This window comes from Astatotilapia calliptera, chromosome 6 (assembly GCF_964374335.1).
Source record: "Astatotilapia calliptera chromosome 6, fAstCal68.1, whole genome shotgun sequence".
Lineage (NCBI taxonomy): Eukaryota > Metazoa > Chordata > Actinopteri > Cichliformes > Cichlidae > Astatotilapia > Astatotilapia calliptera.
Window position 1 is genome coordinate 17,543,535 of NC_137427.1, and position 21,296 is coordinate 17,564,830.

Below are 21,296 nucleotides of genomic sequence, written 5' to 3' on the forward strand. Positions count from 1 at the left end.
GAGATCCGGGCTGTTGAACTGAGGCCTGATAACAAGCCAGATGGTTCCTCTCCTCTTTGGTCTTGAGGATGCAGCATCCTCAAAAAGAATTTAAAAATAAGATTTGTGTAACCACAGATCAGTTTTCCACTTTGCCTCAGTTTATTTTCAATGAGCTTTGGCCCAGAGAAGATGGCAGTGTTTCTAGATCATGTTCGCATATGTCTCCTCCTTTGCATGATTTAGCTCTAAGCTGCATTGTGGATGGCACAGTGAACTGCGCTCAAAGACGATGGTGTCTCTTCTTGAGCCCATGACAGAGTCATGCCTGTATTTAATGCAGTGCTGCCTGAGAGCCCAAATGTCATGGACATCTAATATTAATTGTTGGCCTTGACAGAGATTTCTCCAGATTCTTAGACTCGTTTGATTCCATGTAGCGTAGATGATCCAAAGTCAAATTTATGTTGATGAACATTTTTCTGAAATTGTTGTTTGTAGATGCAGTTTTTTGCTGATTAGTAAACATGAGCCCATCTTTGCTTCTGAGAAACTCTGAGAAACAGATGGTGTTTTTATACACATTCATGTAACTGTCCTATTTTCAGTGTTCCTCCAGCAGTGTCTTTTTAGGAATGCTTAATTTTCCAGCCTTTTGTGGCCCCATCCCAGCTTTTTCGGATGTGTTGTGGAGATTAAAATAAGATAATATTTTTCTCAAAATAGTAAAATCTCAGTTTTTTTGATCTGTTTTCTGTTCTCTTGTGAATATGTGTTTATGACATTTGCAAATCACTATTTTTTTTTTGTTTACATTTTACGCCACATCCCCAAATCTTTTGGAATTGTGTTTATAGTTTGCAGAATTCACTCCGTTTATTGGATTTATTTACGTAAGTGGGTGTGCTTCTGGTCGTAAGAGGGACACAACTGAGGGTGGGAGGAGGAGGTAGGGTGGAGGCACTGGCATTATCTCTAAGTCCCAGGCTGGCTAGCATCACCCTGCGCGGCCTCCTGTATCAGAAGTCGAGAAGGTTGACATCCCAGGAGTTTGAATTACAATTTTGAGGGTTTATTTCCTGAACTGTACTGTGCAGCCATAAAAATATTTTTGAATAAATAACAGTAGTAACAATAGTAATAATACATTTCAACAGTTTGCTTTTTTATCGGGACAAGCTTACAAGATAAAACGGGTTAATGTCTAACCCATAAATCATATATTGTTAAACAACTCAAAAAAATCTAGTGTGTTATCCAAAAAATCTTTGAATAATTCAATTTGTACAACTGCAAAGTGACACACTATCTTTAATTTGCATGACCCCTGCTTCACTCTGTAATCCTCTCTGAGGTTTTAGAGTGAAGCAGGGAGGAGAAGGCCCAGCTTAGCACAGCCGAGTGGGCAGATGCAGTCACAGCAATGTTGTGAAAGCAGTTCTTCCTGTTGTATGATCCTGAAACCAAGTGTGCAGGGCTTCCCAGGGCACCCTGGTGGCTGTTTTCTCTTTCTTTTCCTCCTCCTATCTTCCCTTCTTCTATGCAGCGGTTGCTACCCCACACATCCAAACACCCATCAAACATGGTACAGTCACACCGCCACCACCCAACCTCCAGGAAACTCGTTGGCCGTAAATGAGACAGGACTAACTGTAAGCGTTTCCTGGCCAATTGATAGACAGACACCCGCACCACGGCAACAGCTGCAAGCCCCCTCCCTCCCGAACACTTTTCACTTTCCTCCACCATTCTGAACCCCATCTTCAACCGCATCCCACATCCACCCTGACTTTCCGCAAACGCAACCACACACGAAAAAAATTGTTGCCTTCACAGTTTTTTTCCCTTGTTCTTCAACATATAACGCACATACATGCACACACTGTCTTCATTTTAATTCACCACAAATTTGCTTGTGATCACAAATTGTGCCTATAATGTTGTATTGTATTGTCAGACTGGGCATTCATCTGTAAATCCTCCACCAGTATAAAAACGCTTTAAAGTCTGCTTCTTGGGAAAACCTCATTGCCTTGTGGAAAACATTTGTTTTTCGGTTTGCTGGACTTGCTACAGGAATGGCAGGGCAACTGTAGATCCATGTTCTCGGTGTCACGTCACTCACTAGTTTTATTTTTTGACTTGTGTTGTTTATGGCTTCCATGCTGAAACACTATTGTCAGTCATCTGTCATTCTGGTGAACAGCACACGTAAACAGCATGGAGTTGTGCTTTGGCTACTCGCGCTGACAGCTTTGTTATGGACAAACAGAAGGACACATGACTTACGTGCAGATTTTTCAAAATAAAGTTAAAAGAAGCGAACTTCCAATCACCATAAACCATTTTAATCTCATAATCTAGCAGTTTGGTCATTGTGTTCATTTTATGCTACTTACTGGTGAGTTTGAGCATACACAAGTATGCTAAACCGAGAGCGGCAAAACATTTGAATGTGTTGAGAAATTGTGCTGACATAGAGCAGTCTTTGGAGCGCAGTAAGAGGATGTCAAATAAGGAACAGCAAACTAAAACACACTTTATTTCTGTCTCTTACAAGTGTGTCACAATGTCAGGGCGGAACCATCGGCCCTGCTTTTCAGACAATTAGAGCAGCGAGGACATTAAGAAACGGCAACGTCAAATCACCACTGCATGCAATGCATTTCTCTGCAGGCACTCTTAAGTTACCGTAACTGAACTGAGGCAAGGCTGATTATTTACATGTAAACTTCAGAGACTGACAAAATATTTGATTTTCATGCTTTTTTCTGACAGATCTTCCATTTTTATCCATTTGCTAAGAAGATTTTAAATTCCCCGGATTACCTTTATAAGCACGTGTAATCAGGGCCCTGTTCGTGTCTTTCTTCTTCTACTGTTTTAGTTGTATAATGTTTATTAAAGGATCATTGTTACCATATTTGGATATGAAGCTGGTTTGAGTGTTCTGTTAAGTTTCATGTCTCAGCCTTCCTCAAAGCACAGTTTGGTGTTTCACTAAATGACAGCTTCACAATCAACATTGCCAGAAAAGACAAAGAAGCTCTCAAACCTGCAAAATTCATTTAAAAAAATCCCTCTTTTTTTAAAAACATATTCACACCTTTCTGCAATTGATCAAACACTTTTGATATCTCCGTCTCTGCCTGGCATTTAAACTCCCAGTGTTTACTGCCTTTTGGTGTCACCGCTCATCATTCGATGCTGCCACCATCCCTATCTGACTCTTGACCTTTCCCAGAATGCCTTGGGTAACCACAGAGGTCTTAGCACCAAAGCTTTCTTCACTGTCTGTGTCTCCATAGCAACTGGACGTTGCTGGGGAATTAACCAGGGCACTGATTGAGTCAGTTGAGTCTCTGTCTCTGTGGGCTAACGCCAAAGCGGGACGGGCTGACGCAGGCAGGGCAGAGTGGGATGGTGGCGGAGTGTCGCACTGAAAACGAGGGTTCAGTTTTTTGCCTGCCAAACCAGGAGCCATGCTCTCATCCTCCACATCATCCTCAGCCGAGTCCCTGCTCTTGTCTTGATCCTGGTCATTGAGCAGTGTGACCAGGAAGTTGATGTACTTCACGGCCAGGCGGAGGATTTCGTTCTTGCTGAGTTTCTTGTCAGGTGGGTGCGTGGGAATGAGTTTCCTCAGCTCCGAGAAAGCCCCGTTGACGTTCTGCTGTCGCCAGCGTTCACGGCTGTTGGTGAAGACGCGGCGGGCGAGTTTTTGGGGAGGGCCTGTTAAACACACATAAACACAGATTTAGTCCAAAAGGTGGTTTTTTTTTTTAACAAATCCTTCAAATCATCACCAACTTTTTTTTAAAATAACTTTGCTAACAAAAGGGGGAGGGGATTAATTAGACTTTGGAAGAATATTAAATATTTGTTATCCATTTTTAACGATTAGATTCCTCTGCAGGAGGTTTTGGGCCATGAGCTGGTTTTCAGTTCCAAAAAAAGTGGCATATGGTGCCAGGGGTATATTCCTATACCCATGGCAAGGCAAGGCAAGGCAAGGCAAGTTTATTTGTATAGCACAATTCAACAACAAGGTGATTCAAAGTGCTTTACAGAGACATTAGAAACAAGAACAAATAAAAAGCATGATTTAAAATTGATTAAAACAAGCAAATAAACTAACTAACTAATTAACAAACAAACAAACAAACAAACAAACAACAGTATATAAAATCAAAACAGATAAAATCAGGCAGGATATAATGGCAGGATATAGAAAAGCACTGAGAGATGGACTAGCAAATTGTGGAAGTATGTTTTTCTCACAGGATGTGATGGCAGTGAAAAAAAGTACATAACATTGCCACATACTCTTTAAATAGTTTAAATATATGCCTTCATCTCCAAAATGTGGACATCAATTTCCCCAAATTACAGTTCAAAACATTCAAACAATAATTATCTCCATAATAGTGTCGGATGTACACACAGAAACTCACATTCATTCATCTCCATCTCAAAGTGCGAGGAGGGTCTCCTCTTGATGCGGTTGTTGCTGATGACACCATAGCTTCCTCCTGAAGAACCCAGGTACGAACTTGAAACACAAACACTATGTGAATCATTTGTGGGATCGTATTTACAGTCAAACAAGTAAAAATAAGCTACATATAAATAAAAACAAGACACATATAAGGTTGTTTTGGCATTTCGTCCTCCTTCCTATAGCAACTGAATAGGGAGAAATCATAAAGAGTGGCTAAAGAAAGCAGGAACATGGTGGAAGTCATTAATGGAGGTGTGAATGTGAGTGGTGGCGTTGATTGAGTGTGCATGCAGAGTTTTAACCCAATCTCATTAAGCTTGGTTACTAGCTGATTCTACTTCAGGGGGGATGAAATAGATCAATGCTTCCTGCTACAAACAAACCAGAGAGGAAAGGGGAGAGAAGCTTATTCCCAGACCTCCATGACAGATGGGGAAGCCACAGATATATCCACTGTGCAAAAAAAGTCCCACTTTTTCCACTCTTCTGTGAGAAAACTGTGTAGAAAATGCCGTTTGGAGTAGAGAATAGAGGAACAGTAGGAGGGCTTTGATAAAGACTGCAAATTAATGCCTTTCTTCACAGGAGTAAAAGAAGAGCTGCCAGTTGCTCGGGCCCAAAAAGAGCTTTAAGAGATCTGGTTTGCTTCCTTTTGTCAGTTTAAGGATTAAAATTAGCTGTAATTAAAACTGGATGTATAGTTTAGAAAAGTGGTATATTCAAGTAAAGGTTTTTTACTTGGCTGCTAAATGCACACACACAAACACGCACACACACACACAAAGAAAAAAAACATTCACTGATTCAATTTGTGTTCGGTAACCAAAAGGTCTGCTGGGTAAATTTAGCGTGAGAAATGTGAGGTCCCTTCAAAACAGCACACATCCTGCTGTCATTTTCACATAACAGCGCAGCACAGCGGCTATTAATCATGATGGGAAGTCGAGAAATCCGAGCAGTTGAGGTTTTATCTGAAACTTGGCATTGCAGCGAGAAAAGTGGCATCATCCTCGATAGCAGCATGTCAGGAAGCTGTACTGTAGTGAGTTTTATAGTTTAGTTGTCCGCATCTGTTTGCAGGCTTTTTCGAAAGGAAGTCAATGAGTGTGCGATACTTTATTTTACATAATGTTCCAATTTATGCGATGGTTATTTTACATAATTTATAACTTTTTCATTTTACCTCTAGAATTATTTGCTTCCAATGAAACAAATTCATTCAATAAACATATTCATGCACTGCACTGATCATTTTAACCACTCTGTCAGCAAATGTTGCAGTTTTTAATCGAGCAGATAAAAGGTAGCATTACAAATATGCATTTTTCTTCTTCTTCTTCTTCTTTTTTTTTTTTTTTACCTTGCATCAATCTTTTTTTTGTTGTGGATACTTTAGCTTTACTTGCTTTAGCCTTCAAATATATTAATTTGAAGTCAAAAGTAGGGCCTTGTCTAATGTTTGGATTACTCCAAAAGTAATTTAAAGGATTCTTTTCTTTTAAAAAACAACAACAACAACAACAAACAATCAACATAATCCTGCTCAACGTTTGGAGTAGATATAGGAATTTTTGAATTGAAAGGTTTCTTTGATTGCATAATTGCAGTCTATCTTCAGAAATTAGTGTCAAATTGAAAAAGGAAAATTGGGAGACATGATCCAGATGTTTCCCCAAAAATATCGTATACTAATCTGCATAAAGATCCAGACTCACTTTAATCATGGTGTAGCAGCACTCAGACTGCTCTTGTTTCAAGAAGTTATAAGTGACTCACACTGTGTATGAATGAATTCAAATTTGTATAATCTCACCTAGTGAAGAAGGGGTGACCAGACAGGTACTGATGAGGCAACAGGGGCCCTGAAGAAGCAGCTGTGGGACCTACGGGACCTCCAGTAGATCCAGAAGCTCCGGGGCTGACCACAGGTAAACAGTTCAAATGGCCGCGGCGAATGTCTCCATGTGGCCCATGTAGGAGATTGGGAATTGGGTGGAGGGCAGTCAAAGGGGTATTTGGGAGTGGCAGTGGGGGCTTGCTGTGGCCAAGGCTGATAACTGGAATGTGAGGAGGAAGAGGAGAGGATGATGAGGATGAAGGGAAGGCAGCTGTGGAGGTTGGAGGGGGAAGAGGGCACGGGGAAGTCTTTGCTGGTGCCGGGAGGAGTGGAGGTGGCGAGGAAAGAGTTGGGGACCCGTTGGCTGAAGCAGCAGGAGCAGTGGTGCTCTTTGGCCCCCCTAGTTTTTCCTCGTCCTCTTCTTCCTCCGTTTCCATGGCAATGGGCTCAGGTGCAGCAGTTGTATCTGCTTGGTGATTGGTTAACACTGTGTTTGGGGTGATGAGGGCTTGTGTCGAGCCAGGAGTAGGGACATCCGTGTGTCCCTTGTGCCCTGTCTTGTTAGTGGGTTGTGGGCTGCCGATAGCATCCAAGGATGCTGACTGCTGGCTGTAGAGAGGGCTGCTATGCTCCATGGATGCACACGATGGTGAGGAGGCAGAGGATGAAGAAGAGGAGGAGGGGCGAGGTATGTCGTGGGGTGAGGCAGGCGGGCCAGTGGAGTTCAGCTTCTCCATCATGGTGGTGAAGTCTCTGAAGGAAACTCTGTCAAGGTGTCGCTCTTCTCAGCTGCCCAGCGTGCGTGCTGCAAGTCTGTGTCTCGTCCCTGTGGTGTTTTACACGAGAGTCAATAATGTGTTTATATTCCGGCACACGCAGCTAGTCCTACAGGGCCTTAAAAATTTCTCCTGGCCTGGAGTCTTTTAACCCTTTATTTACTTTTCCTTTGTTCTACTTTTCTACAGATTTTTCAATATTTTAGCATTTCTACATACATGCATGAATTGTCCTTATTTCTCAGCATACAAGTCTTTTAACATCAGTTCAGTTTTATTTAGATTTTACAATGTTATTAATTATTTCATGAATCTTCACAGTGACACCTGCTGTTACACGCTTAGGAGGTTTTCGTACAGCCTTATTACTCATGATGGCTGTTGCACAACTGTAATATAATGTAACAGAATATTGCACAATGTTCCAGTAAAGCAAATTAATTAATTTCCATGTTCAATTTAAATTAAACGTAGTTGGATAGAATTTGCAAACTTAAATAAGGGGCTAATACTGTGATTAAGTCTCTGGCTCCAGCATATAAAGGAGGTGGCTCTTGCAGTTTGATGTGATGGGGAAGTCTGGTTTTTTTGTGTTGTTTTTTTTTTTTTACTGTACATCCCGAGTAGCAAATTCTTTTTTGGTTTTGAACGAGTCTCTAGTGGCTTCTCTTAATAAGTCTATCCGTCTATCTGTCTGTCCACATGTATTTTGAGGATATGAGTCAAAATCCTTTTACGGACCCCAAAAGTCCCAGAACGCTGACGATTGGATTGATATCAAAGAGTCTGTTGAACAAAACAAAGGGAAAAATGGACTCAGGATATATATTTGATGTATGTTTAGCAAAGACTATAAGATATGAAAATGTGCTTAAAGGTCAGTTTGCACACGTGCAGTGCAACAGTTTCTGATAAGCTGATGCATGGCTTAAAATCTGGATTCAGTTCATCAGAAATTTATTTCAATTGTAAATTTAGAAGTTTGATGCAATTTTAAAATGTTGACATATGGAGTAAATTCATTCTTGTACTTTACAAATTGCTGCTCGTTAGTCTGTCTTGCAAAGCTTACAGCGCATGATTTTTCAGGTTTTGCAATCGCAATTGTTCCTGTTTTCTTTTCTGGTGGTCATGACTTTATTTTGGACAGTTCCGTCTTTCGCAGTGATGTGTAGGAATGACATTTGCAGCTAATTCTTTATAAATATATATTTTTTGCAGCATATCCCCAGCAGTTTGTTAACCATTGTATTGATTTTTAAATGTAAGGCCCAGCATGTTTACTTTTGAAGCACACATTTTAAAGAGGATTCGTTTTTGTAGTGAAAGACACAAAGCAATGCTTTCAGAAGTCCCCTCATTTTTTTGGTTCAATTTACAATTGTGACAAAAATGTTATTAACTCTTAAAGTTTTTTTTAAATTTTTGTTCAATATCTTTCTTTCTGGTAAGGCCACTTGTTATTTTCCTATATTGCTCGAGTAGCCAAACAGAGTGTATTATATTTTTACATAAATAAATAGATAACTGGGGGTAAAATGTTATAATTTAAATTAGGACAGAAATCAGAAATCCTATGTTTTCAAACAGTTAACTAGAATATATTGTCAATAATAGAAATATAATACATTATTAATATTTTTTAATGAATAGATACATGATGTATTGGACATCATGTATGTGTATTGTGCTATTATTACTAGTATTTAAATAAGCATTACTTCCTGCAAACTATTTGCGTACAATTTGAACAATAAGTAAGACAATAGGTAACCTTTAATACTTACATATACATTATGACATCCACTGTGGCTCGTGAGTATGGCGTACAAAATCCCTCAGAGTTCGAGTGATCGGAGAACGCACATGTATCTGCTCAGTGTTTAGCGTCCTCTCCCTCCTCCTTTAAGTCGCTCACACTCCACTGCAGCCTGTCAGCGTCTGTCTGTTAACTTATGAGGTCAGAATTGGAGCCACGCTGTCTGATACCACTGCTCATATTCTTAAACATTTATAAATAATTATAAATATTCAAAGAAAAAAACATTTACAAAGAGAAGAAGTCAGAGCGAGGCCAAGCGACTGGGAAACATAGATGTATGGTTTTTTTGATTGGAAGTTGCTCCTTTGAACGAAGACACACTCAAAACGTGGAGATGGAAGGTGCGGGTCTCCACCATCACCCCCTGTCCATATGTCAATCTCGTCTCTCTCCCTCTCTCTGTCTGTCTTTCTCTATCTTTCACCGTCCTGCCTGTCCTTTCCCTCGCTCAATCTCTTCGCCAAGAAGACACAATGCTGTCGCTGGTTGCCAGAGTTCTGGTACTGGCAAATGTGAGGTGGGAGAGAGAGTGAGAGAGGGGGGGGGAAGAGGAGGGGAGAGAGTGAGAGAGAGAGAGAGAGAGCGAGAGGGAACCGTGTTGCAAGGAGAGTTTTCCGCTCCCTGCTGGACAAAAGGATGTGCTAGTACAATATGGTGGCTGCTGATAAGAGCCTCAAAAGCTGCCTGTGGCCTGTAGATAAGGAACCTTCACCACCCCTCTTCCTCCACCACCAATACCAGCACACACACACGAATCAGCAGGTTCACGCCTACATGCATGTACGCACACATACACACGGCACTGGACTGGTCAGTCCCAAACTTTGAAGGGATCTGGATCATTTCCAAGAAAATATTTGCAGCTGCACTTATATAACAATATATTAAAGAGACAATGTGGCTGCTGCTCATTCATGCACGTGCTTTCACAAATATGCCTGTGTGTTTTAACGCACACATACATCGCATGCATGCACAACATGGCCACTTGGGATATCTTTGTTTAAAATATCAGCCCTTAAAGCTCGTTGTCACATTCTGATTAGCACAAAAGCCCTCAAATGATGGGCGTTTAGAGCAGACAAACAAGTTCTGTTTGCTGGATTTAGACCACATTTGAATGACTGAATGAGGAAATTAAACAAACGGGTATCTGAAATTAACAACTTATTTCAGTTGAAAAAGATAAATGTCTCACTACGATCAAAGGTCAAGCAGTGATCATTAGAAAGGTCATCTCTTCAAAGTTTGTTGTATATACTTTGAATGTGTCATATGTTTGAATAAGGCTTTCACGATTATCTTGGCTCGACAACAGAGTAAATGGCAAAATAATTGACAGGGTGCTGAAAAACATCGTTAATCACCTTAATCTTCACTGGTATAGATGTTACTTACACAAATGCTCTGAGATTTTTGGTCTGTGTTGTTTTTACTATGACATCAGAGCACACCTGTGCCGCCGCCGACCGATAGATAAGTCATCATCACGGCAATTTTCCTCTCCAAGAGCTCCCAAACTTCCTTCCTCAATTTGTCTCTCACCCTTTCTCCTCTTCGCTTGTCCATTCCCGTCCAATTCTGCCCAAACTCCCTCTCTCTCTTTCAACCTCAGGGTCAGCACTTCTTTTACATTGCCTCAGTCATTTCCTTCTTAGACAGACTGAAACACAAACATTATAAAAAGGCTTTACAGTTACCTGACCTTCAAGGTCCTGGGAAGGAAAAGTGTTTGCTGAACAATTGCTCAGCAAATCTGTCACCACCTTCATCATCATCATTTTATTAGTTGTATTTTTTTTCCCTTTTCACCGTAATCACCTTAAACATCATCGTCGTCATCGCTATAAGCAACTGCTGCATGTGAATATGTCAAACTAACAATAGGCCTACAGAATCAGAGTACAGACGGTGTCGTCTGCTGGTCCTGGTCGTCACACTTTTTTGCTTCCACAGCTGTGGTTCCAGTTGATCACTCTCTGTGTGCTAGAATAACGCGGTGGCACCGTTGCGCCTGCAGATGCTGCATAAATTTGCGTGTAACATATAAAAAGCTACACGGGGGACAGACAGAAATCCTTTGGGATTAGCTTTTTCCTGTGCTTTACAGTATGTGTTCCTGTCACACAGTTGTATTGTTAATAACGTTTTGGTTCATTAAAGATGTTCACTTTGCTTCCGCTTCATTTAGAGATTATTTTAAAATAAGATACAAACAAATGATAATGCGCATAGTTTCGCTTTTTGACTGATTGTCGTGTTTAGAAATTTTAAAAGTCGGGACGGGTAAAGGGGTAAAAGAAGTTGGAACGAGAGGGCGTGGGGCGGGTTTAGAAATGAGAAAATTCTAAATTAAAAAGTTAAAAGGTTAGAAATGGATAGATAAACATGAAAGTTTTATATCCCCATGTGTTACCATGTCTTTACATTAATTTACTCATTTATTTACTGCAGTGAAAGCACGCTTCAAGTCTGGATAAAAGGCACTTTACATAAAAGTAAGAGAAATTTGTATATGATACAACACTGTGTCACATAGTGAGTAACGAATCATTTTACAGTTCGGATTTCCCCTTCTTCAGGTAAAACCCTTCTCAGACAGTCACAGTTTTCTCGGGACCAGACTGTCTTATTTAAAGCCCCATGTGAACACTCAAACTGTAAATGGGGAATAATAATAGAAACAAACGATAACAGCCAGCTTCCGCTTTTCCCTTGAGTGAGGAAGAAATCAAGAGATGATTGTTTTAATCTCAGCGCGGTGCCTGTCACACCCTCCTCCTGGCTACCTTAAAATACCCCGCTCAATAAAAAGAGCATCAATAGGGGAACCTCTGTGTGTGTGTGTGTGTGTGTGTGTGTGTGTGTGTGTGTGTGTGTGTGTGTGTGTGTGTGTGTGTGTGTGTGTGAATGCACCTGCAGAAACACTGATCTCATCTGGGCAAAGAGTTGAAAATGAAAATGTTTTAAACGAAAAGCTTTGGATCCAGTAGAAAATAGGCCCCATCAGCAGCATTCAAAACTGCCAAAATCTAGATCCATCTGTTATTATTTTTAAAATTTTATTTAATGTATTTATTTATTCACTTATTTATTTATTATTTTAGTTATTTCGTTTTCTATGCTGGTCATTTGTAAGAAATGTTTTTATAAATTGGTACGGGCAGTTGAACACAACAAGCCATTTAAACAAAGCCGACCTTTAAGGAGAAATGAGGCCACTGTCATCATCACGATGACCACAAAAGAGTTTTCAGATAGCAGGTGTGCATTGCTACACTGGTATAAAGCACATATACAGTATACGTATACTTTATTAGGTATACCTTGCTAGTACTGGGTTGGACCCCCCTTTGGCTTCAGAACATTAGTCATTAAGGGTGTGGCATGTGGTGTTTAGAAAAAGCTGAGTTGGCACATGAAGATATCCTACACGCCGTTACACCACTACTAACACCTTGAACTGTTGCTACAAGGTGTTTGTGCCAAATTATGACCAGGCCATGTTTTTCCAGTCTTCTTTTGTCCACGTTTGGTGATACCGCATGAAGCCTCAGCATGCTCAGTTTCCTGTACTTGGCTAACAGGAGTGGCCAGTCTCTGTAAACTCTAGAGATGGATGTTTGGGAAAATCCCAATAAATCAGAGGTTTCTCAAATACTCAGATCAGATCTGAGCGACAAACATGCTACATTCAGAGTCACTTAAATCACCTTTCGTCCCAAACTTATCAGGTCATCTACATGCCCAAATGCATTGAGTTGCTGCCATGTGGTTGGCTGATTAGATATTTGTGTTTACATGGAGATAAACAGGTGTACCCCATAAAGTGGCCAGTGAATGTATGTACATGTTTGGAATAAACTGCAGTACAGTCTGTTCTTTTCAACCCAACAAACAAGCAAGATCACTTTTTTAACCCCTTTTTATTAGGCCTTCGTGGATCTTGAGAATAATATGCCAGAAAACAGAAACAGGCTCAAAGCTATTGTGACTCATTAGTGCAGTTAGAGAAGCACATATCCTAGCTTGCCTGGTAGAGTGCTTCACCACCTAGCCCTGCGGGTGAGTCTCTCCAGAATTGATTTTTCTCAGAGATGAATTTTACTGTGCCTTTGCCTGGTGTAACATGCCTTTAGAAGTGTGTGTGTGTGTGTGTGCGCGCGCGCGTGTATGTGTGTGTGTGTGTGGCCTTGTGACTATGAAGTTACTTCTAGCAGCACAGTAAATATTATTTTCCTTATTTTCTGTCATTATGTCATTACTGCTTTTAATTTGACAGACATCTATCTATCATCTGTGATAATGTTCATGTATTTCCCATTATCAGATTAAAATAAACTTGGAGAACTTACAGTGAGCACATGCACATAAATCAGAAAACGCATACACACTCCCCAAAGTGGGCTCCATGGCCACATTTCCTCCGCGTCATGTAAACACTATTGTGTACCCGGTGATAGGGATCACTGGAACCTAATTGTTTGAGGCAATATTCGCAGTGCATTTCATGGAGAAAGTGACAAACAATGCTGTGAGCGCTGGTCGGGACAGACGCCTCTCTTCTCCTCCTGCTCCGCGACAGATGTCGACTGTGTTTATTTTTCCTGATTGTCCTGGAGACAGGCCATCCAGCCACAGGACACAGCAAGGAGGGTTTTAGTTTAGTTAGATATTCAGCACAAAGGAGGAGGATGGGGTTGCATTGCCAGCCTTGAACCTGATCTCTTCCCCCCACACAGCACGGTGTACACCTGATCATCTCCATCAGGACTCAACCTTAAGTATTGGAGGGATCAAGCTACAGGAAAAATAGGAAAGGATTTCAATTCTGTAAACATGAACAAACATTAGAAGATAACACCATTGTAGATGAAAAAGATCAAAAACAGGATAATTTTCTTCTGAAGAATAATGAAAAGGATATTTTTTTTTGTGAGTCAAGAGGAAAAAACGGGAGTGCGTGCATCATTTCACATAATTACTGAGTAATCTCATAATTTCATAATGTCTTGTGATTTACTTCCTGAAAGTTTGTTCTCTATTACCAGCTTTCCTTTTTGCTGAGATCCACCAGTATATTTTAATTCTTACTCCCAAATCCTACACAGAACCTCTGTCTGCTATCTCCTTGTACAGGATTGGAAATTCAGCAACTAAACTCGGCACATGGGTACCTCTTAGGACCCAAAAGGTTCTTATCTTTATCACTGATTATGTCATTATTTTGCTTAGCAACAACCTACAAACAGGTTAAAATGACCTGTTGTGCTCCCATAGCACCTTGTAAATTGTATCATTTTAATTTCAGGACAGTAAAATAATATATTTTTTAAAGCCACAAAACTTAAATTATGCATGATATATCCTGATGTCATCATGTTGCCGAGCAACAGGCTAAAATCAAGGACCAAACAAAACAGCATGGACTTGTACTATTTGACAAAATAAGCAGGCAGATACATTATAACTAAATTAAATATAATGGCTTTTTAAATTAATTGCAAACATTTATTTTATGGCAATTTGAAGCCTAGTTAAAAATATTTTATTTTATTCAGCAGTACCTTTACAGCCCACAAGAGGGCTCTGAGTTTTGGAAAAACAGCCATTAAATTATAGCAGTAGTTTTATTTTCATTTCATTTTAATTCATTTTATAATGAATGACAGAATTCGACATAGATTTAGAAATCACTGCAGAGGTAGTTAAACCTCAGCATGTATGATCCATTTTAATGATGGGTGGTCTACAGAGATTTGATAAGCTCAGGACTTTGATTTTTCATTTTCGGTCTACTTGTAAAATAACTGACTCAAGTCACACCTTTTATCAGACAAGTTATCAGATTTCACGCTTGTCCATGTGAAGCGCCTGGAGGCTTGAAACACACCTTTAAACAGACGGTAAAATCAGTGGAGTTCCCCTTTAATTTTTGGAAACGCAGTGATTCGTGAGATTAGTTTCCCTCGTGCGTCTAATCTAATACAGATCAAAAAATCTGATCAAAACTCATCCTAAATCAGTTGCAGTGATGCTCTGTGAAACTGTTGCTCGTTCAAAAGCACAACATAACCTTAGAAATTAGATCAGTGAGGAGTCTCGTTTTTCTCTCCTATCTGTATAAAGTTCATGGTGATTCTGATTACAGTAACGGCACCTTGTACAGTGTCAGCCACATGTGGACGGTCACACATCGCTCCGTTCCCAGGATGCACCTGGCCACAAGCAAGCAGGCGGACGTGAGGGACAGCTGTTTCCTGTGCATGCTTCCTGGTTTGGCAGAGAAAAAAAAGGGGGGGGGGGGGGCTTTAGTGGTGGGAGGGAGTTGGGGTACAGAGTTGGGCAATGGGGTAAATTTGTGTTTTTGCTGAGGGATTTTTCAAACAAGAAATATCTGCCACAGGTGTGAGGGTAAAGAAGGGTGTCACACATATAGAGTATATGCTACAACAACACGATCTCATAAAAGAAAAATAAGAAGTCACGGGGATCGTGGGAGAAATGTTCCTTTATTGTCTCCAGTCTTTGACTCCCCCACCCCAGGGGGAGAGCGTGGTTGGCCACCTAATCAGAGCATAATGGTCTCAATCAATAGTTTCCTTGATTGCACACGTACTGTACATTCCACATCAACAGCGCACAAACAGGGCTGTGTTTTCATGCGAGGTGCTTAAATCAAGGAAGCCTGCGACAGTGTTTCATTACATGATTATGCTGCTGTTCAAATCAATACCATGTTTTTCAATATTTCCATGGAAATAAATAACTTCAGTGAATAAGTTCAGTCAATAGGTTATTCTGAGCATAACAAGGCAAATATCTGACCAATCAGTGCAGTTAATTGGACAAAATCTGTTAATAACACTTTTCTGTTTGTCTCCTGTAAAGTCTGGATGGACGTTTTATATTTCTGAACTAAAGGAATAAAGACTAATCATTATGATGCTTTTGCAAACATGGCTAGAAAAATAAAAACCCAGTAGATGTTGCAGCATGAAACCTGTAACTAAGTATAGTTGTATTAAGTGTCCGTGAGCACGCATCGTTGAGCCTATTTAGACGTTTTTTTCCAGACTTTAAAATCGGTTTTGTGACATTCAGGAAAGACGAGCGTGAGATGAGGTGACACAGTGGAAAGACGGTCCAGCGACACTCGCTGTGTGGACCTGTCTGACTCATTTGACCCTGAGGCCGCCCGCTGACCTTTGACTCTAAGGCGTCATTACGTGCGGAACTTTACAAGAGCACTGCGGCTTTTCAAACAGCCAGCTCACATCCACTTCCACTTTTGGCAACAGAATTACAAATATTTCTACACGAGATGAGCTCTGACAATAGCCTTTGTAAGTGTGTGTATATATGAATGGATGAGTTTCTGTTTGATTCTCTGGGCCTCGGTGCCAAAACTGTATGTGTCTAAACGAGCATATGTGGACGGCCGAGGTTGCGATTGCCACTCGGCACACGTACGGTGCGTGTGTCTGTGTCTGAGTGCGTGTGTCCTTTGGATCGTGATGTGTGGAACAACAGCGTATTGTGTCTTCCTCTCTCATATTTCTCATCATCAGCACTGCCGGTGTCTAAATTCCACTGGTGTGTTCACAGCGTGACGGAGGGACTCAGCCCTGTTGTCAACCCCCATCCTGCAAAAATAGGAAACACAGCATCACTTTTCCACTTTCTCCCTCACTTTTCACCACTAATTCAAAATATATGTCTTCCTGTTTGGAGCTCTCACACTCTGGACTTGGTTGTTTGTATTGGAGAAAGGGTGCAGTTTTGCACATACTCTGTGCTGCTTTTTAAGCACAGAGTGTGAGCAGCCATTGGGGAAACACCTCCATTACTCTGACACATTAACTGTAGATGTTTATGCCTTTCGCCCCTGTATTTGTCAATATGATTTACTCATTATGTGATATAACTGCATCAGACACCTGTGATAATGACCTACAGTATTGGTCAGAACTGAATCAGTCTTACACACAGCTTTTTCATTTTCACAAGGCTTATTTCGCCTTCTTGCTAAGCATGGTAAGATTTTGGGTGCTGAACAGGCCTGCCAGCAGTCCAGACCTTTCACCAACTGAAGACATTTGCAGCACCATAAAACATGACAGAGAAGAGCTGGGACTATGCGAAAGGGTGAAGTGCTGCAGTAAAGTTGCAATGGTCCTATCTTTTATACAGTCTATGGTTCACTCTACTAAGATGTGATTATTTCCAAGCTCCATTTAGATTTAGTTAGCTGAAGCTAAACCAGAAGTTAAAACGAGATGGTGAAAAACATTTTTAGTTAATGTTACGACTGTTGTTGTAATGTTGTCTCATATGTAAATCTGAGTGCTCAGGTGCCTTTCCTTGATTGGTGCATCCATGGGACGGACCATACAGATTGGCTAATGACCTGGAGACAACATATAAGATGACACTGCCATGGACCTCAACCAGCAGGCTTTGTGTTACCTGTTTCTTTATACAGGAGCATGTAGGGGTGGACTGCCTTTTTATTTGATTACCCTTTTCTCATGTTTTTGTTAGTTAGGGACATTTTGGGGGACGTTATTCTCTTACTTGTTAAACACATGCTCCCATCCACTCTCTTGGTCCAGAAGCTCCATAATCCAAGTGTCCCAACTCAGGTCTGATGGCATTTTTTCAGTGGTGTTTTTAACCTCTTGGGAACTTTCACTACATTCCTTACTTGATGCAGAAAGAAGAAACGAGTCAGGGATGCATAGCAAGCACAACAAGACACCAGCAGCCCAGACCTTTCACCAACTGAAGACATTTGCAGCACCATAAAACATGACAGAGAAGAGCTGGGACTATGTGAAAGGGTGAAGTGCTGCAGTAAAGTTGCAATGGTCCTATCTTTTATACAGTCTATAGTTCACTCTATTCGATTACCCTTTTCTCATGTTTTTGTTAGTTAGGGAGATAAGACATTGTCATTTGGTTTTATTCTTTTCATAAATAAGTTTTGTACATCCTTTAGATACGGTCCCTTTTGTTTGTTGTTTTGGGGTCCACCCCGAAGCTGTAGTTCATTGAAAAAGGATCCTTTATCATTTTTTGTTTTATTTATTTAATTTTATTTTTCTCCTTGTTACTATGTGGAGTGGTATATTCTGATTGTAAATTTGTTGTTTGGTTTGGGTTAGGACCGGAGAGAAATGTTAATATTAGTTTGTTCCCTGATTTTTGGTGCCCACTTGTAATATAAGTTGGATTGTAGATAGGGGGCAGGGTTTAATAAGAATATTTTCTTCTTCCTGCTCCTTTTCACACATGGTTGTAGTGCTTTATTGATAAAGTGTGGTTGGTTTGTTTGATCTGTTGTACCAAGTGTGAAATAAATAAATAAATGAAATGAAATAGTTCGCTCCTTTCCTTTGTTAGAATTCAATCACTGTGAAAAAAAATCACCATCAAAATTGTACTGGTTGTGTGATGTGCTGCTTGGGGTCAGACAGGGGTGGATCACCCTTATATTATGGTCTGGCCACCCTTAGACAGGCCATAACACTAACTAAAATGAAAATTAAAACTAGACTTATAACTGGCTGGCTGGTGTCCTTACCAGTGTCCTTGGGTCTGAACTGTGGGCTCCTCTTTCCAGGTGTTCGTACTGCCTGAGTGGCACCAAGATGTGCTGTCTTGCCTCTTTTGGGTTTTCTGCATGTTTCTGGCTCAACATGCAAGTATCCACTTCTTGACGTTCGCTGTTGGTTGCAGCCACTTGAGGTTTTTGGGCTCATTTGGGTTCTCAACACTGGGCGACTTTGATGGGAGTGAAAGCATCCTCACAACATAAATCACCACACTACCTGCTTTTGTTTCAGGTTTTTTCTTTATCCTTGTTAACATGTTTGGGTACTGGGTTTACCTGTAATGCATTTTGTGCTCCAAAAGCTGTTAGCATGACCTTTCTTATCATTAGATTGTGCCACACCAGCACCTGAGAGAAAAGCTTTGAGTTTGATTTTGTGTTTGTGTTTTGCAGGCACTCAGGAGAATAAGTCATGATGTTTCTTGTGTTTGTCATGTTAGTATCTCAGTGCTTGTCAATCACCAGTCAACAGTGTCACCACTGTGAACAACATCCTGCGACTGTTTGAGCCAAAACCTTCGAGAAGTCCCTGCAGCCGCTTCAAAACTCATCACTGAGCTCGATCTCTCTTTTAACACGCTGGAGACAACAATGAAAGATGACTTTCTTTCATATGCTGCTTTGAGGGCTTTGTTCGTGAACAACAACAGAATCAAAACCATCCATGAAGAGACATTTCACCCGCTGATTAATTTGGAGAAACTGGACTTCCACAAACCAGTTGGAGACTTTGTCTTCTGGATGGTTTCAGAACCTGATTTCTCTCCACTATTTCAATCTTTTGGGAAACAAATATACAACACTGGGTCCGGTTGTTGTTAACTGATCTTGACTTTGTTGATTAAACGTTGCAAACCAGCCTTCAGTGTGTCCTGTACATGAGGTCATTTAGTACACCACAGCACGGTGAGTTTTTTGAGCTGATGAAGTTCAGCCAAAACAGGAAACATGCAGCAGGAGACAGTAACTTGTTAAAATGTTATAAAAGGTACAATTAAAGATTTTCACCCTACAGGGTTGTCAATGATCCAAGGATAAATGTCTAATTTGGTCAAAAGTTTATAAGCCATTTCTGGAGAGACTGCAGTGGAAATGTTGTCACTTTTGGACTTTGCTACCTGCAGCTAAACATTTGCAGCTAAATCATTTATTTAAAAGCAGAAGCTGCAACTGATCGAGTGAATGTTTGTCTGAAAACTTAAACTGAACTCCAAGCGTACCATTGCTCCAGCTTACCATCTTTACCTGAGTGAATCAGTTTGTTGAACAATCTAAATGATTCAGAAACTTCTGTGACATCAACTTAACTAAGGCTCATTACAAATTTCACAAAACACTGCTGAATACTTTTAATATTTTTTTTATTAGTTATTTTTGTTTTGTTGTTATTTTGATTTTAATAAAACAAAATAACATAAAGAATCAAATTGTTTCTTTGTTTTTTTAAATTTAATTTATTTTACAAATAAATTAATAATAATATTAATAATAATAACAACAAATTAGTGCTGTCAGCGTAAACGTCATTAGTTAAAATGACGTTAACGCTGACAGCACTAATTTGTTGTTCCAGAGAGCAAGCCAAACACTGGTCTAGAAAAGGACGATCTCTAGTAGTGCTGCACTACTAGTAGATTTTGTTTTAACCTCCTAGGACCTGGTGTCCACATATGTGGACATAACATTTATGAGACCAAAATACAAAATTTTGCTCTTCAAAAACCTGATATCCACTTATGAGGGAGGACATTACACTGCCCCTGTTCAATCGAACTTTAAAATGAATGTCCTCATATGTGGATCTCATTTTTTTGAGAAACAAAAAAAAGATAGTCCGAATCTGATGTCTTTGTTTTCACATTCATCAGGTCCCAATCAACCCAAATGGCACAGAGAAATTAAAAATGCATGCCATGAAAGAGTTCAGGTCTTAGGATGTTAAAAATGTCCCTGCTGATGAGACCAGTGAATGTGGGGCGACGGTGGCAAGAAAAAACTCCCTCCTGGAGGAAGAAATCTTGGGAGGACCAGGCTCTCTGGGAGGACCCTCCCTCCTGAGGGCAATACTTACCAGTACTTGTCCTCCAGTGTGCGATGGTGGGCTGGGACGAGTGTTGTTTCTTCTCAGCATGATGATGACCTTCCTTCCATTTCCTGTTTCAGAACTGAGAATGAAGACAAAACTGGTTAACAAGGTAACAGGACATTTAAAAATTCTCTCACTTCAGGATGAGATGCTGTGTCTTCTTACGTTTCTCTTGTAAAACAGCATGTAGGCCGAGTGCTGCTGTTCCTCACAAGCTGCCGATCCGGTTGTGTGGAGCACCTGTGCGTCATTATAGGTGAGCCAGCGATCTGATGTAGAGTGCTGACTCTCCTCAGGATGGACAGAACTACAGATGTAGTGTCCTGAAATCACATTAAGACAAATGAATCCAACTTCTGGAAGTCAGCTGATTCAAGCAAACAGTGATTTTGACTTAGTGCTTCTTAGAACATCAAAAGCTTTTGTGTGTGAGTCCTTCACTGAAAAGTAGAAAGTTTTCATTTTCTGTTTGTAACAAGTCTGTTGTTTTACCTGATTCTGTGCCTCCATAATGACTGATGATGCTGACAAGACTATAACAGCCACCACCCTGAGAAGGAACAAATCCAAAGAGTGTTAGTTTCACAAAGTCTCACATCAGAGCCATAATTAAGCTGATTTGCTGAGGCTACGTCCACACTAATGCGTTTTCGTTTGAAAACACATCGTTTTCTCTCCG

At 40.4% G+C, this 21,296-nt stretch overlaps 1 protein-coding gene and 1 long non-coding RNA gene across 4 annotated transcripts; both read right to left on the reverse strand.

Moving 5' to 3' along the window:
• Positions 1 to 2,493: 2,493 nt before the first annotated feature.
• On the reverse strand, positions 2,494 to 9,499 carry lyl1 (LYL1 basic helix-loop-helix family member). 3 transcript variants are annotated; one of them, XM_080302849.1, is made up of 5 exons: positions 9,145 to 9,423; positions 8,881 to 9,038; positions 6,294 to 7,143; positions 4,434 to 4,531; positions 2,494 to 3,711 (listed from the first exon to the last, which is right to left on the reverse strand). In XM_080302849.1, exons 3-5 carry the CDS (start codon positions 7,055 to 7,057, stop codon positions 3,167 to 3,169), a joined length of 1,407 nt encoding a protein of 468 aa, XP_080158975.1. In that variant the 5' UTR covers positions 7,058 to 7,143; positions 8,881 to 9,038; positions 9,145 to 9,423; the 3' UTR covers positions 2,494 to 3,166. The 3 variants fall into 3 exon arrangements, with proteins under 3 accessions (XP_080158975.1, XP_080158976.1, XP_026026447.2); XM_080302850.1 differs by adding an exon at positions 7,835 to 7,879 and having other exon boundaries at positions 8,881 to 9,423; XM_026170662.2 differs by having other exon boundaries at positions 8,881 to 9,499.
• Positions 9,500 to 19,875: 10,376 nt separating this feature from the next.
• LOC145429433 (uncharacterized) lies at positions 19,876 to 21,171 on the reverse strand. Its single transcript, XR_013909660.1, has 3 exons — positions 21,110 to 21,171; positions 20,783 to 20,940; positions 19,876 to 20,696 (listed from the first exon to the last, which is right to left on the reverse strand). It is a non-coding gene; the product is annotated as an uncharacterized LOC145429433 (long non-coding RNA).
• Positions 21,172 to 21,296: the final 125 nt, after the last annotated feature.

Bases quoted from the DNA above. Each gene is read 5' to 3' on its own strand.
- lyl1 (XM_026170662.2), bottom strand. From the start codon at position 7,057: ATGATGGAGAAGCTGAACTCCACTGGCCCGCCTGCCTCACCCCACGAC. The intron at 4,532-6,293 runs GTGAGATTATAC...TTGTGTTTCAAG, and splicing joins GGTCACCCCTTCTTCACTAG to TTCGTACCTGGGTTCTTCAG. The intron at 3,712-4,433 runs GTGAGTTTCTGT...TGTGTTTAACAG, and splicing joins TGAGATGGAGATGAATGAAT to GCCCTCCCCAAAAACTCGCC.